This window comes from Bombus fervidus, chromosome 1, assembly GCF_041682495.2.
Source record: "Bombus fervidus isolate BK054 chromosome 1, iyBomFerv1, whole genome shotgun sequence".
NCBI classification, from domain to species: Eukaryota; Metazoa; Arthropoda; class Insecta; order Hymenoptera; family Apidae; genus Bombus; species Bombus fervidus.
In genome coordinates, this window is record NC_091517.1 from 11,776,194 (window position 1) to 11,792,628 (window position 16,435).

At 29.8% G+C, this 16,435-nt stretch overlaps 4 protein-coding genes across 11 annotated transcripts in view; 3 read left to right on the forward strand and 1 right to left on the reverse strand.

The window, feature by feature from the left end:
• LOC139985677 (icarapin-like) overlaps positions 1 to 2,980 on the forward strand; it is a 54,769-nt gene extending 51,789 nt beyond the window's left edge. Inside the window, exon 4 of the mRNA XM_072000283.1 lies at positions 1,463 to 2,980. Coding sequence (XP_071856384.1) covers positions 1,463 to 1,762 — 300 coding nt within the window. The 3' untranslated portion in view covers positions 1,763 to 2,980. The remainder of the gene's footprint in view (positions 1 to 1,462) is intronic.
• A 1,123-nt stretch (positions 2,981 to 4,103) lies between these two features.
• Syx5 (syntaxin 5) lies at positions 4,104 to 6,203 on the forward strand. The gene is made up of 5 exons (XM_072000371.1): positions 4,104 to 4,396; positions 4,801 to 5,057; positions 5,121 to 5,312; positions 5,390 to 5,511; positions 5,753 to 6,203. The coding sequence occupies exons 1-5, from the start codon at positions 4,198 to 4,200 to the stop codon at positions 5,910 to 5,912; spliced, it is 930 nt and encodes a 309-aa protein (XP_071856472.1). The 5' UTR covers positions 4,104 to 4,197; the 3' UTR covers positions 5,913 to 6,203.
• An 80-nt stretch (positions 6,204 to 6,283) lies between these two features.
• Positions 6,284 to 13,406, reverse strand: Tango1 (transport and golgi organization 1). Of its 6 annotated transcripts, none has more exons than XM_072000359.1 (17): positions 13,188 to 13,406; positions 12,962 to 13,095; positions 10,907 to 12,686; positions 10,735 to 10,811; positions 10,513 to 10,650; positions 10,242 to 10,358; positions 10,100 to 10,177; positions 9,777 to 10,001; positions 9,674 to 9,694; positions 9,373 to 9,540; positions 9,084 to 9,306; positions 8,874 to 9,012; positions 8,689 to 8,778; positions 8,513 to 8,609; positions 8,299 to 8,422; positions 7,218 to 7,287; positions 6,284 to 6,837 (listed from the first exon to the last, which is right to left on the reverse strand). In XM_072000359.1, exons 1-16 carry the CDS (start codon positions 13,345 to 13,347, stop codon positions 7,223 to 7,225), a joined length of 3,636 nt encoding a protein of 1,211 aa, XP_071856460.1. In that variant the 5' UTR covers positions 13,348 to 13,406; the 3' UTR covers positions 6,284 to 6,837; positions 7,218 to 7,222. The 6 variants fall into 6 exon arrangements, with proteins under 6 accessions (XP_071856460.1, XP_071856452.1, XP_071856425.1 ...); XM_072000351.1 differs by lacking the exon at positions 7,218 to 7,287 and adding an exon at positions 7,423 to 7,932 and having other exon boundaries at positions 10,513 to 10,635; positions 10,735 to 10,805; positions 13,188 to 13,403; XM_072000324.1 differs by lacking the exon at positions 7,218 to 7,287 and adding an exon at positions 7,423 to 7,932 and having other exon boundaries at positions 10,735 to 10,805; positions 13,188 to 13,403.
• A 972-nt stretch (positions 13,407 to 14,378) lies between these two features.
• Positions 14,379 to 16,435, forward strand: part of LOC139985753 (uncharacterized) — a 138,437-nt gene continuing 136,380 nt past the window's right edge. Inside the window, exons 1-2 of one of the 3 annotated variants that reach the window (XM_072000549.1) lie at positions 14,379 to 14,779; positions 15,515 to 15,653. In XM_072000549.1, coding sequence (XP_071856650.1) covers positions 15,549 to 15,653 — 105 coding nt within the window. In that variant the 5' untranslated portion in view covers positions 14,379 to 14,779; positions 15,515 to 15,548. Of the gene's footprint in view, positions 14,780 to 14,799; positions 14,998 to 15,471; positions 15,654 to 16,435 lie in introns of those variants that run through there. The other 2 variants (XM_072000556.1, XM_072000566.1) reach the window with 2 other exon arrangements.

The window sequence follows — 16,435 nt, forward strand, 5'->3', positions numbered from 1 at the left end:
TGTTACTTTTGTATATCATAGTCTTTGTACAGTGAAAAGATACATTCCCGTTGAACGTATTCCAGAGAAATACGTATGTAATTCGGTTCATTGAAAATGGGAATCTTATTAGCATCAAATCGTACCGTCTTTGTGTCTATCGACGAGAACAATAACGGCAAGTATATTATAGCGATTTTTGTTGCATGTTGATGACATAACATGCGTTATATAAATTGTCTGTAAAATCCAAGGTGAAATAGTAAATATCATCGAATAAGAAACTACGATTAATAGTAATTTCATTTTCTCTTATTTTATCTAGCTTTATCGTCATCGCTCTCCGCTTTTCAACGATTCGTTTCTGATTTATTTAGGAAATTAATTATTCATTTAGTAAATGGTAACTTGTGTTCTTTCTATTCAAATACAAATACAATTCCGCAAAACTTTTTATGTATATATTGGATATTCTACCAAGATAAAAGACAAGTTTAATTACGTTTGTTATAAGATGTAAGTTTTAAAAATTGTTAACTGCTCTCATAAAGTACTTTGTCATTGGCCGTGTTTAATGATCCAAGAGCAGAGACGAAAGAGTTAATGGAACATTAATCGAAATATCAAGAGTAATATCATTGCAGAAACTTAAGATGATCCCGTAATTGCCTTTAAATATTTCCACGAAACGATCCTCTTCTATAACATTCAATTTAAAGTAAATACGTTAGAACAGCACGGTAATCCCGCCTCCTGTCTCTTGTGAAAGATGAAATAATGAAACAAGAGTGTTCAACTTTAGCATTACTCAAATATAATTAATAGCGCTGCGTAAGAGTACGGCTTATGTACTTGCATATAACGTGTACGATTTGTCTGAATACGCGCAATACATTGTTCCAAGTTACGTAATAAATTGCGCAACGTAATCTGCACATCAATGCTGATCAGGTTGCTACATTTCCTGGGATGAAATAACCGCCGTGCCACTTAGATCGATACGCAGCCTTTAATTTTTATTGCGACGCATTCGCAGAAAGTGTAAACATTTAAAATTAAAATAGCTGCGTGCTGTGAAAATTGTTGATACAGATTGTAAAAAAATTGAAAGTTTGATACATAGACGAGTGTTCATAGAATATTGAATGTTAATATTTTAGACGTAGCTTTTTTAAAGATTTTCTTAATTTGCTATTTGTTAATATTTTAATTCGAGGAACGTTCATTTGTATTTTAAATCTATTTTTCAGCAAAAGCACCTTCGTCAAATAATGATTAGTAACTTACAAAATGATCTTTTTTAATTTTGCGGAAATTCATTTAATGCTCTAAAGAAAAATAAAACGTATCATTGCATTGTTAACGTAGATATGCGTATTACATTTCATCGTAAATCTTTAATTTTGTATATCCGTATAAGTGTTTGAAATTAAATTGAAATTAAGTTTATTGTAAAATACAGAACACTATCATTTGCTTGTAGATCATCAACGGACACGTGTTGACCATCAACGAAACAACCTACACCGATGGTGACGACGAATACAGCACGCTGATCCGCGTCCGTGTTATTGACGTGAGGCCTCAGAACGAAACTCTCTTGCAGACCGAAAACGAGGCTGATGCCGAAGTAACCACCCTTCCTACAGTTACGGGTACTGGAGGGACCACTGGTACCGACACCAGCAAAGTAGATCGCACCACGCCCTCACGAAGCGTGGAAACCGTGGAAGAATTCGACAACGAAATACCGAAGAATCAAGTGGACACTCTAACTGCTTGAGACATTCAAGAAACAATCTAAAAGAATAGCGTCGGATTTATTGAATCCGAAAGATTCCATTATTTTTTATCAATTTTTACAAAAATTTAATAATTGGTTTATATATCGTATTATATATCTTATGTATACATATACCATCATTGAATGATTTGAGATTATTGTTCGCAATGTTTAAAACATATATTTATATAACGTCTTCCTGAATGCAGTGTATAATCAAAAATTTATGCAAGAAAATAATTTTCCTAAATTAGATCGATAATTTAGATTTTTAAAGTATCATTTTATGGTAAGTAACCGGAATGATGCGTGATCTCAAACTTTTAGATGGTGTCTGTATATTGCACTAATTATATTTTTACACAGTATAGCTATGTACTTAGGTACACTATACGTATATAACTTAATCAGTAAAATAGCAGTGATAACATAAATACATAGTAAAAGAACGTAAGATTTCCGTCCGCGACACTCTTTCGGATTCAACGACGATATTCGTGTACGAGAAACTGTAAACCATCGCGATGCAATAAAATGTTGACTATCGTAGAGTTATATAGATGATATACATATATGTTATATGTTCTTCTATAGCTATGTACATTATATATTTAAGAGAGTCACCTGTAACGAAGCCGATTGTTATGTATGCTTTCTCGAAGATGAACGCATAAACTAAACTATACTATAGTTACGTATAGCAGTCCTATGAAATAGCAGCATTAGTGAGACTATATTACAGGTTGTACACCATCCATAATATTCGACAGTAAGACATTTGGAAAGAGAACGAAAACATCTTTTCTTCAAATTTTTGCTTAAATGAAAAGATACGAGTCAACAATACCCTTGTTTCTTCTGGATTCTCTTCCTTATCCTTGAAGTCAGGAAAATCTCCTCTTAGTAAGAATACATGCATGTAACAGAAATTTTATACGTGCATTCGTTTGTAATGATCAACCGTATTTTACTTATGCTAATAAATCCTTGAAAGAATATTTAAATATATTTACGTGTAAGTATACCGAGCGATTTAAAAATACAGAATAGCTGTTTTTCTTATTCAGTCTTTGACTGGAAAGGGATCAAAATAAATGGGAACTATTTTTTTATGAGATCAGAAATGGTACAGTTTAAAATGTAACGAGTTGTTTCGCGCGAAGATAATTTTTTAATGAAAGTAAATGTTAGCATAAAAAATAAATATTGTTGGCATAAGACTGGTATCTTTATTTCAATTGCCCTATGAAATTTTAGCAGACTTATATACTGCAATAAATAATTCTTTTTGATATCATGCGTGAAATAAAAACTGATATAAAAAGGTATATAAAAAATGAAGTAAAAAAGCCTCGCATCAAAATTGTTATCCCATTATCATTTTCAACATTATCTATACCACTGGTACCGACTAATAGGAAAGGTTTCTTCTTATTTATCACACAATAATAAATAAAATATCATTATTAGAACGAATAAATGCAAATAAATGGTAATATATAACAAATAAATACATAGTAAAAATATGCAGTTCGAAATAAATAACGAATACTTACTTTCCTTTCTTGAAAATTTTCAAACCGTATTAACTCAAATAAAGATAGATCTTCTGTAATGAACCATATAATTGAAATTATTTTGAAGATAGGAATAAAAATTGCAGTTTTCTTTTCCTTAAAAAAGAAATTCACGTAATTTTGTAAAAATTGAAATAATTGAATTATTTAAAAAATCATACGTGTTAAATAGTTCGATAACGAATATGGTGTAAAAATTTGAAATTGATGGGATAACTAAATCAAACAACATGGTTTAAACAAACGCGCTTAAAATTTTAAATTAACGATCTATCTCCTTAATGTACCTATATTTATTAATTCATAGTTGCTTCATATTTTTATTGCATTCAACAAATTTCATTGTGTAAACAATAATAAGCTAATTAAAACGTATTACTAAGCATGAAGCTAATAATAATATAAAATAGTACAGCATCACACTTAAAAAATATTCAATAATTTTTAAATATGACAAATATTTAGAGCAATTCAAAGAATATTTCTATGATGCTTAAAATTAATAGAATTTATCCCATTTTATCAAATGCGCACCTTGACATCTGACGTTGTCAAGAATAAAAGAGGAAAAATCCCCATAGGAAACATAGTCTGTAGTGTCACGATTAGGGGGATTCACGTTAGGCCGTGTAGCGTATAGAACTATTTTATTTAATACATGAACGTACAAAAATGGTTACGATACGCATTGCTAGTTCAGCCATTCTCTTTTAACTAGCTTCTCTATCCCTCTACAGATGGTGCTACAATCGTGCTGCCAACTCTTTAGATCAAATGCTACACTCCTAAAGCGTCGCTGCACTGTCATGTGGACGTGTCGAAAACGAAGGAAAGTAAACGGATATTGCAGCCGCGACAATGTCGTCGCGCGACAGGACTAATGAATTTGTTAAAGCTGTTCGAACGATGGAAGTCAGAACCGTTGCTCGGACATCAGTTCTGCAAAATCCTCGTCGGGCACGCCAATTACACAGTTACTCGAATTTCATGATGAACGCTAAGAGCATTGGAAAAAATATAGCGAGCACATATGCTAAGTTAGAAAAACTTGCTCTAGGTAAGATTATAAAGCCTATCTAATGCTAGATTCTTGTTAAATTTAATATAAAATGTTTATAACATACTATGACATAAAGATGTAAGGTAAGGAATGTACCATATAATTAACATACTACATACATTTTTATAATGTAGATGAAGTTTCATCTTTATTAATTAATTATATCAATTGATTATTTGATTGAAATAATGTTTTTACACTTGATTCACAAACATCTTTTACATTGAATTCCTCTATATTTTTATTCTTTGAGCTAAATCTTAGTCTTTGATAAAAAGATAATGATGTGTGTTATATACATGTAAATAACATTCTATATATATCAAATTTAAGTATATCGAGCATATAGTTAAGTATAGACATGTTGATAGAAGTAACACTTATTAAATCAATTGTTTCAGTGGCAAAAAGGAAGTCTATATTCAATGACAGACAAATGGAAATTGAAGAATTAACAAACATGATAAAAACAGATTTAAAAAGTTTGAATCATCAAATAGGAAAACTACAAGAACTTAGTAAAAAGCAACGGGAAAAATATGGTGCATCTCAAAGTCATCACATGGCTTCACATTCATCTTCAATTGTTATGGCCTTACAATCAAAACTAGCAAACATGTCAAATCATTTTAAAAGTGTACTTGAAGTGAGATCAGAGGTATGTAAGAGGAGGAAAACAAAGAAATGTAGAATTAAGTAATAATTCTATTAATATATACAGAATATGAGAGAAGAACAAAGTAGAAGACAACAATTTACTCAAGGAACTGTATCCACCATGTTACCTCCAAGTGTAACTGGAAAACAAGGTTCATTGTTATTACAAGAAGAAAATTCTGCTTCTTCTGTGGCTATTGATCTGGAACCAGCAATGGGGCAACTAGTAATGCAACGTGCAATACAAGATGACACTGTAAGCTACATAATATATATGACAAAATGATAAGAAACTGACATGTCTGAAAAAAATTAATCAATGTTTGATTGAAGGATGCTTACCTTCAATCAAGAGCAGAAACAATGCAAAACATAGAATCAACTATAGTTGAACTTGGAGGAATTTTCCAACAATTAGCACACATGGTTAAAGAACAAGAAGAAATGGTAGAAAGGTAACAATATTTTAGATATATGTACGTGTTAATATGTTTCATATCCTATTCTATTAATAATTAACAAATTAAGTGCTAAGAGTCCAGCACAAATGTTGCATTCTTCTTTTAATATCTGTTGCATTTGAATTTTTAATTTAATTGCAATTATTACTTCTTTTTGGATATGGAATATGTTAATAAGATTTTTGTATTTACAATTATTTATTAGAGTTATTGTAAATTTTGAATAAACTTTCAGGATAGATAGCAATATAGAAGATACAGAATTAAATGTAGAAGCTGCACATGCAGAAATTTTAAGATATTTCCAATCCATAACTAATAACAGGTGGTTAATGATAAAGATCTTCGCGGTTCTTATATTTTTCTTTATATTTTTTGTAGTATTTTTGGCATAAAATAATTGTTACATTATTATTATGCATATTTCTTTATGCAACTGTGTAGTTGACCATCCATATCGATTACTTGTGATATAAGATGATCGAAGAACAAGCCGAATTTTTATAAAATTACGACTCATTAGCTATAGAGTTATAGTATAATCATTGCATTCCTCGACCTCTTTGTTGAATTGTGAATACTGTAAGTATTAATTATTAAATGATCCAGCAATGTAGACAAACGGCTACATTGTTGTTCATAAAATGTAAAAAGGAAACTGTGGATAATAAATGTATAATTTTCAATGCTTGACAATTTCTGAGAAATATACATATGTATATACACGAATAGTAAATGGAAATCATAAAAATTATAAGATGTAACGTAATAATAAATTACAATTTATTTCAATTTTTTAAAACCTTATATAACAATTGTATTTAATCTAAATTCATATTACAATTTATTTCCTGGTTGAGAGATTTATGAAGATAGTAAATTTTTTAGACTTGAACAAAGATTTATATATAACTATATAAAGAAACATTTTTACAATTCATTCTATACTTCGATACATCTCTAAAGAATAATTAAATATATATATACAATTTGTTTCTTTCCCCTTTTTGACATAACAGTGATGGCTAATAGATGTATTTCTCATAGCAAACTAATATGTGTTTATTACATTTGACAAATATCATATCAAAATGCATGATTTACTATTTCACAAAGTAGTAAATGCTGGTTGGTCTATTAGCGTTAATATATCCTGCATCACTGTTATTTGTTTATTGAAATATTTTTATATTTAAATGTCTCACAATATAATGACAAGTTTAACGCGTATACGAAGATATTTTATAACAAAATAAAAGACTCAAACTTTGCTGTTATGATGTGATTTATCTAGTGATTCTCCCGAAGAATGTAAGGAACCTGAAAACAATAATAAACTGTAAATAACATGTTATATCTGCTACTAATTCGTTCTAATTGTTGATATAGAAAGAAGAATATGAGAAGTACAAGTCATGAATAAAAATATAGAAAGAAAAAGGTATTGCTACTTGAAAGTAAGTGTAATTATTAAGATATCACAAATCCATGTCCAACAAAGTAAATTATATTTTAACAATAATATCATAATACAATGTCATTAAGAAAATAATGAAACTACTATATAAAGAATCTATTTAACACATATAATAACGAAAGGAAAGAAATTTGTGATTTAATTTTTACACTTATTTCGATATTTGACGCATATTTTGCATCGGCGGAGCAAAACAAAATCAATCTCGTTCAACTTGACATACTGCATTTATTTGCAATTATTTCCCTCCATAGTACTCCAAAATTGTCTCACTTTAGAGAATCGCTTGCGTCCTTGCATGCACAACAGAAAAGAAGAGAAAAAAATAATAATGAGAAAAAATGGAAAAACTCATTTCAATGAAAGTGAAATCGACCATTAATGAGGGTGCCGGGTTCTTGCAGTTGCTTGTCATCTTATACACAAACCTTTGTGATTTCGAATTCGTTCTCGTTGTGCTGGATGAAAACCAGAACTGCGTGGAGGCGGCAGTGGTTCTTCCCCCCATGAATGCGGCGTTCCAAGGGGTGGTGGTAATATCGAACCAGGAGGAGGTGGAGGAGGTGGATGAATGTCACTAGCAAACGGAGGAGGTGGGGGTGATCTATGATTAAAAGGTGGAAGTAAGTGTGGAGACATTGGTGGTGGGGAACCTGCGTTGTCGTACCTATTAGGAGCAGGTGGATGCAGAGGCATAGGCGGAGGTGAAGATAATCGACCACCAAGTGGTGGTGGTCGTTGACTAACTTCGTATGGTGGTATTCCGGATGTATTTGGTAACGGAGGTGGTAAGTACGGAGGAAACAATGAATGTAGATAGGAAGGTGGTGGTGGCGGTGGAACACTCGAAGAACCAGAAAACATTATGGGGGAGCTGGATGATTCTGCTCCTATGAATAATGGAGGCGACGTTGTCGTCTCGCCGTTTGCTTCTAGTCCTGTTTGAAAATTACGTTAAAAAAATACAATTTTCTACATTAGGGCACTCTGTAGTATCATATCACCAATGGTAAATGTGCCAAAGTACTTTTGGTAAGTCTCATTATAACTTCATATATTTCGATGATTAAATGTATTCAATAATTAAGGCAACAAATGTCTCTATGTCTATAACTTCTACTAATGCTAAATAGAAAATTTATACCAATTTATCGCATTAGATTAGCAACAATAATCTATCAAGTATACATTTTAAAATACTATTGCCTCTCTAAATTAAAATAATATTTACTAAAGCAATTACAACATTGAAACGAAATTGGTAAACATAAAATAGAAAAGGAACTTCTTTTCATTATACTTACGATGTAATTTCGCTTCGGAATCTACATCATTAATATTTTTTTCTATTAGTGTAAGGCGATTGCGCAATTGACCTGCTTCAACCTTGGATTCCTCTAAACGACGTTCAACTTGACGAGCTATGACCTTAATATAAAATTCAATCAAAATATTACAACGAATTTCACAACATAGTAAGTTAAGATAATCAAGTCAAAATAATCAAAACATTCATACCCATTGCTCATGTGCTTTTGTTTCAAGAACAGAAATTTGATTCTTGTATTCTCTTTCTTGGTCTAATATTTCACGTTTTAACACTTCTATTTGTTGCCTAAATGTAGTTTAAAAATTCAATATTATAATAACCATAGAACGAGTTTTCAGACTTAGTTTAAACGATAAACACTCACTTATAGTTTTGTATTTCATTTTGCATCGTTTGTATTCGTTCTACAGTGGATACAACCTCACCTTGCTGTTGTAACCAAATAGCTTCTTCCCTAATGATAATGCATATGAATAATTGATATTTTTAATATAAATATTAATTAAAGAGAAAAATAATTTTATATTAATTTAGATAATCATGTAATACTTTTGGCGATGTGCCTCTTTCTCCTCGAAAAAATTTGTCAACACCTCAAGTCGTGTTTCTGCATCTTTCTTTTCTTTTTCCGCTACTTTGCATTGTTCGCCTAAAGTAGCTACCTCCTCTTTAACGAACTTCACATGTTCTATAATTCAAAAATTTATATATAGTATATTCCACCAACTATGTGATCTTAAATAATATTTCAAGATATACCTTCTAATAAATTGTGAGCTCCTTCAATTTCAGCCAATCGTATTTTTAATTCATTTCTTTCTTCAAGCAATGCTGTTGCTTCAACTTTAATACGAGATACATCATACAACTTGTCCAAATCCAAATTGTTAGAATTCAATCGATTAACAACATCTACAAGGTCGTTTGCTTCTACTTCTTTAGCTTTCAACGCCTTCTGTAAGGTTGTCTTTTCAGTAGAAATCTACAAAAATAAATATACATAAAACACATGTACCTTTGTTAATACTCATATTTGTTTAATACTTACTTCCTTGATTTCCATTTCTAATTGTTGCACCTTATCACTTAATGTTTTTTCGATATTATTCTTGCTGTTTATTTCTTGTTTTAAATTTTCCATAAGCCTGGCTAGTTCAACCTCAAGCTCTTCATATTTCTTCTTAACAAATACAAGTTCTGCTGATATAGATTCGTTCTGTAAAATATTTAGTATTGAAAATTATATATATGCATAGAATAAAATATATTATACGAGGTATATATTCCAATAAATTATAATGGTATCCTTGATAATATACGAACGTTACGAAATACCTATGATTACGAACCTCAAGTTTATGAAATTCAAACTGTAATAAATATGTAGAACATGCAATTAAATACATACTTCTGTTCATAAAAATATCTATCACCTAATTTAAATATACACACCTCTTGAGTTTTAAGATTCACAGCATTCGTTAAAGATTCGTTTGCAGCTTGTTGAACATTCAATCTAGTTTGTAGATCTTCTACTGACTGAGCTAATGGATTAACTTCATTATTTGCCGAGAGAACTTCTCGTAACATTTTTTCTAATTCTAACCCTGCTTCAGTAGCACTTTCTAGGTCTTTTTCCAACATGGCTACTTGATCTTCTAGTTCTGTTTTTGCATTCTATTAGAAATATTACATTGTTATTATTATTATTATTATTATATATATTTTTTATTATATATATATCGTATTTAAATGCAAATATTACAAAATATTACCTGTGAGGCTTCTAAATCAGCCCTTAAAGAAAGCACCATTTCGTCAGAACCGAATGATTCATCTTCCATGCGACTCAACTACAATATGTTTTATGATAATATAAATTCACTAAAAAAGAATATGAATATATAATTTTGGTACCTTTTCCTTCGTTGCTTTTAAATTTTCGTTTACCATTGTACATTCTGCTTCTGAAATAAGTAAATCTTTTTCAAGTTTGTTGATTCTAACTATCAGTTGTCTATCACTCCTCATATTCTATAAACATAAAATTATTAAAATTATATATGCATGTTTTCCTCGTTCATATATATTTTTGCTCATACAATTTTAAATAATTTTTTAATATTAATACTAGAATAGTGAAATATTTCTACATATAGCATATACTTCAAAAGTATTTACTTAATACCTCAATGCAGTAGTACCCTAAAGAAAATATAAGCGTTGCAGCGGCAGTGACACTTAGATACATTAATGCCAACCAATAATTGCTTTCGATTTGTATCCCACTCATTAGAGCATTTTCACTGTCCTGAGAAGGTTGTTCCTATAACAATTAACTAAATAATAAATAACACACAAAAGACTTACAATTTATAATTGTAATATTTCTAAGATAATTATGACTTACGTGATGTGGAAAATTATTTTGATTGTCTGTTAAAGGACATCCAATATTATCGGCTGTACAAACATCTGGAACTGAAGCTAAAAAGTATTAACGCATTAATTAGAATTATATATGAATGCTAATAATAGTACATAATAATATACACAAGAATAAAATAATTTTTATATTGTACCTTGTACTTCATGGAAAATATTCTCAGATGTTTCTTCTATTATAGGCAAAGCATCCTCATTATCTGTATTATATTGGATATCTGTTATTTCTTTTACAGAAACAGTATCTTCAATATTTGAATTAGATTTAGTATCTAATATAGTTCCTTCCTCTGTTTCAATATCTAAATCAAACTGAATATCTTTAGTTTCAATATTATGAGTAGGTAACGTTACTAGTACTTCATCGTTTACATTTGATTCAATAAATGAAAATGGTTTATATTCGCTAGTATCATGTTCATTTAAATCTTCAATACTTTTGCTTTCTTCTTCTTTTTTTGAATCATCTGGCTCTGTTTGTATTTGCATAACACTTCCTAAATATCGGGTATCTTTTATATGAGGTATGATGTTTTCTAATAATGGGATATTTTTTATATCAACTTTATCAAAATTTTCTTCATTTTGTACATCTGATTTAGTGTCACTAGTTGTAACTATTGTAACATTTTGTGAAGGCTGGATATCTTTAGCTCCAGTTTGATCAGAATCCTCTGCATTTTGTACATCTGACTTAGTGTCACTAGTTGTAACTATTGTAACATTTTGTGAAGGCTGGATATCTTTAGCTTCAATTTGATCAGAATTTTCTGCATTTTGTATATCTGATTTAATGTTACTAAGTGAAAATAATTCAATGTTTGCTGAGGAGTTAACATCTTCTTTTTCAACTTTACCAGAATTTTTTGTATTTTGTATACCCGATTCAGTCTCATTAACCACAATCATCTCAGCACTTGAAGTGTGGATATTTTCTGTTTCAACTTTATCAGAATTTTCTGCATTTTGTGCATCTGATCTAGTGTCACTAGTTGTAACTATTGTAATATTCTGTGAAGATTGGATATCTTTTGTCTGTATTTGATCAAAACTTTCTGCATTTTGTATATCTAATTGAGTTTTATTGGTTGTATCTATCATAACATTTTGTAAAGGTTGAATATCTACTTTCTCAATTTGATCAATAGTTCTTACATTTTGTACATCTGGCGTAGTGTTATTATTTACATCTGCTTCACTGGGACTAACATTACCTTCTTTATTTAATTCAAGTGTTTTTTCTCCTTCAATAGTTATCAATGTCTCTTTAGGACCATCAGATATAGATGTTTGTGGACTATTGATATCAATAACTTTATCTAAAAATTGATCGCCTTCCACATTCGTGATTGACTTATTTTCTACATTCTCTATTGTATATTCTACTTTATCAGAGGTTATACTTATATTCAATGGTGAACTCTGTATACCAGATATTTCTGGCAAATCTAATATTTTTTCTGAACTTACCACAAAGTCTTTAAAATCGACTTCAGCAGAAATGGTGTTCTCCTTGCTCTCTAGATTATTATTTAAGATTTCATCGACTGCATCTTGTTCATTTGGCACTACTGTTGTTTGAATAACTTCTTTTATAAAAGTTGGTTCAGAAGGCTTATTGATATCTAAGTGGACTGTAGTTCCATCTATAATCTCATAAGATGGATTTATACCATTTGCACTCTGTGGCAGTTCTTCCAAGGACTTTAAATCCAAATTATCAATTTGTTCACTTGAAGCTTTAATATCCTCCTTGTCAAACACTGATTTATTTTTATTTTTCTTTGATTGAAGTTTCTCATTAGATGAAACATTACTAAATAGTGGATCAATTGATACTTCATGTTTTAAATTTTTATGTAGAATTTTATATTCCTTTAAAAATGTTTTTGGTATATATCCATGTCTACCATTTATCTAAAATTAATAAAATCTTTCGAATTATTTGTATAAATATAATAACTACCACAGGAAAAGTAAAATAAAAGATTATACAATCAGAAAAAGCATAATATAATCTTTAGATTTTTATATTGTTCTTAGTATTTAATTGGCCAGTTTCAGATTATACTAGTTTAATTTTTTTAATTCCTACATTTGTTTTAATACCAAATAATTTTACATACCAGTACGAACAATAAAAACCGGAATACCTAAAATTAGATAGAAAAATAGAAATTGATAAAATTTACCTCTACACCCCACAAGTCATTTCTCTTCCCTGCTTCTTTACTATAAACTGTAACTTTTTCATTAATGTTACACGACAATAATCCCGCCTCGTTTGGGGTATATCTGATAGTCGTTCTAGCTAGTGAAACAGGCTCTATAGAAAATACATCATTAAATAATTTACACGAAATAAAAAAAAGAATTTAAATTAGACACGTATTGAGGATAAAGTATGGCTTCAATTACCGGAACAGTCAGGATCATAACATAGTCGTTTGTCTGATAAAACTGAGGAACACTGTGGTATTGCACTAAATATTATTGCAATAACTAGAAATAATACATTAATAAACAAATTCCTTTCCGTCATATTTGTACTACTGCAGTTCCACATCACTACTAACATATAATGATACAGCCTTGGACGCACATTTTATCCGTGAAGTACTCTGTAATAAGATGGTTCGTTGAAAGGAATATTTAATATTGGCCTGAGACGAACATTGACTATACTTCACAGGATTGGTAATTGAATCTACACAAAATACAGAAAGTACGGGTTCATTTTCATATATATTTATCTATTTTCAAATCTTATATATATATATATATATGTGTGGATTTAGGTTATAGAAAATATTATATTTAACAAGCATTTAAATAATAAGTGGATACTATTGGATACGTATGTATTAAGAACAAATGGTGCCAACTGAAACAAAATCATAAAGATTTCTAACGCACGTATACCCGCATTGAATTCAGAAATTCAAAATGCACATGCGCAATATAAAAAGTCGAAGATAATATTCAACGTGCATTTATTACATTTGACTTTTCAATTTTGGATATGATATATTTATCAGTATATCTAATTTCCCTTTTTATGGAATTCAAATTTCATTAATCGTATAAAAACAATATTTATGTTGTTAACTCCAAACCACTAGTTTCAAACAATACTACTCTTTATTATTAGACGTATTAGAAGAAACAAAATTGATTTAAAATGTAAATATTATACCAGATCATACTAGAAGAAATACAATGAAATAGTAACTCATAGGTATAGATTGTAGCTATTTAAAACTGTTTTTTTCTGTAAACATTCATGTCAAAGAATTGTTATTGTGAAATCATAGTATATAATAATAATTTAACTATTACGATGCATAATTATTAAGATAATTGACTTTATTCACGTAGCAAAGACGAAATTAAAGGCGCTCATGCTCACGCCCGGAACGAGAGTTATCCCCCAGAGCTTTACAAGTGCTACACCAGGCGGCCAAATGCTGTAAAAGAAAGGGATTTATTCTGGCTCCACTATCGACGAAATACCTCATCTGCAGTTCCACTCTAGCATAAGAAGCATGTATGCGCCAAGTATTAAATCAAATGGTAACCATTTAATTACCAAAGTTAGATCATGTAGTAATCTTACTTTATACCCAGCCGGTAATATCGCATGTGGTATGAAAATGTTAAAAAATTTAGAACAAAAAAACTAAGTCGGGTAAGAAAAAGCACCACATCTCAGATCTATTCTATGTTTCGTCTGTGGTTATAGTATCTTTTTGTATGAAAATTTGTTAGGTCAAGGGCAGATTATACTAAGTTAGTATTTTTCACCATGTGTATATTCGTTATCAATGCTAATTATTGCTAATACATCAAACTTAATGTGCAAGTTAATATATAATTTACTACTTGTATTCGTTAAAGTAAAACAATAAATCAAGTTCGTTTTTTATCTAATCGTCGTAAAGCACAATTTACAATATGTATCGAGGCCAAGGTGATCAAGTCTTGACAAACAAAATATCGACATAAGATCAGTAAGTGCATAACACGCCCACGTGTGAAAAGGATAATATCAAAATAAGCTGGAATGCTTCATTTGGACGTTATTTCATAGTTTTTGTTTGAAATTGGTATTAGCAAATTAATTTGAAAAATTTCGGCGGCAAAAGTGTGGTGACGAATATGTTCATCGTAGTTACACGGAACTCACTTTCGTCAAATACAATCGACATTTGAATTTAAAAAATCGTTGGTATGTATCGCGTTAAATATTCAAAACAATTGTTCGATTTTATATTTTTCGTATGTTTGTCATATAACAAATATTCAAAATATATATCACGAAATATTTTGAATATTAATTATCATTCATAGTGATAATCTCCAATGTTTTGTATATTACAGATATGTTTTTAACCACTTTCTAAGTTGTTACAATCGAATCAATATATTTTTATTTAAAAAGCATATTATCGGATATCAATCATAATTGCTATATACAATGTACATATTGAACTATCTATGGTTCATAATTATGGGATTTCTATGGTTAAAACTAAAAGTGAAAGTGAGGTTATGATCTTATCGAACGTGTTTATTTACCACGATCGAGAACATCATACAGTTCGAAGGACGTGTAAATTGCATGTTTGACTAAATGAATAAATTTGTCTAAAACAATATTTAAATATTTAGTGGAATTGATATTACATATGTAATATGTCTTTTGTTTTACTCAGTCATGTGATACATATATTTTTAATTTAAAGAAAACGGGTGAGAATCAGTGAAGCATCTATCATTATGGTGGAATTATCGAAACTTGCTTTGGATATTGCAGTTCCTCCGAAAGTTCTCGCACGTCGTGGCGGAGTTACTATTTCAGAAGATATCGTAACGTTATTTCATGTAAGTCAATTTTTCTTTTTTTTTTTTTTTCGACATTTTATCCTGTTTTTATATCTTTAATTAATGAATAAACATGCCATTCATAACATAACTGTTAATACACCAGACGCACAAAAATCTACTTTCAAATCAGTGATTTATTGAGATAAAATCATGAGTAGGTTTATATTTACATTTTATGATGCAAATGTAAATTATATTATATTATAAATCTTCATTATAGAAAACGAAATATGACAAATACTACTATTAATTATAAAATTCACGTCCCAAAAATTAATTTCAACTCGTTGTTTGATTTCGTAGCGAAATTCCACTGAAATGATATCTTTATTAAGAGAAGTAAAAATCAAAGTACGTAAAGATAATGAATGAAATTGTCGGTACTATAAAAGACAAAATACATGACAAGAACACGTAACGTTTCTTATGTGATCGATTCATAAAGTTCGTAAGTAACTAAATATTTATGTAGAATGTAACGTCAAATATAATTTATGATAAAAGAAGTCTCGTTTCATAGTCTTCGTATTATGCACACTGAATAATGTTCGCGATACGTCTGGCTCCAAAGGAACGTTTCTATTGAACGTATACGATCTATCATGTGCATAAACATTAGGTAATCCTCGTGTTAAAATTAACTCGACTCATTTGTCGATGGATAACTAGAATAGCAACAACAATTTAAAACAATCTCAAGAGTTAAAAGTTATATCTTTCGTTAAATATGAAGACGGAAATTAAATCTAATTTCAAGTTTCCTTTTTCCTCTTATAATA

Excerpts from the sequence above, each read along its gene's own strand:
- Syx5 (XM_072000371.1), top strand. The coding sequence starts at position 4,198 with ATGTCGTCGCGCGACAGGACTAATGAATTTGTTAAAGCTGTTCGAACG. Across the intron at positions 4,397-4,800 it reads GTTAGAAAAACTTGCTCTAG|TGGCAAAAAGGAAGTCTATA; the intron begins GTAAGATTATAA and ends CAATTGTTTCAG. Across the intron at positions 5,058-5,120 it reads TACTTGAAGTGAGATCAGAG|AATATGAGAGAAGAACAAAG; the intron begins GTATGTAAGAGG and ends TAATATATACAG.
- Tango1 (XM_072000315.1), bottom strand. The coding sequence starts at position 13,347 with ATGTTAGTAGTGATGTGGAACTGCAGTAGTACAAATATGACGGAAAGG. Across the intron at positions 10,812-10,906 it reads TATTTTCCATGAAGTACAAG|CTTCAGTTCCAGATGTTTGT; the intron begins GTACAATATAAA and ends AATACTTTTTAG. Across the intron at positions 6,838-7,422 it reads ACGAATTCGAAATCACAAAG|GTTCCTTACATTCTTCGGGA; the intron begins GTTTGTGTATAA and ends TATTGTTTTCAG.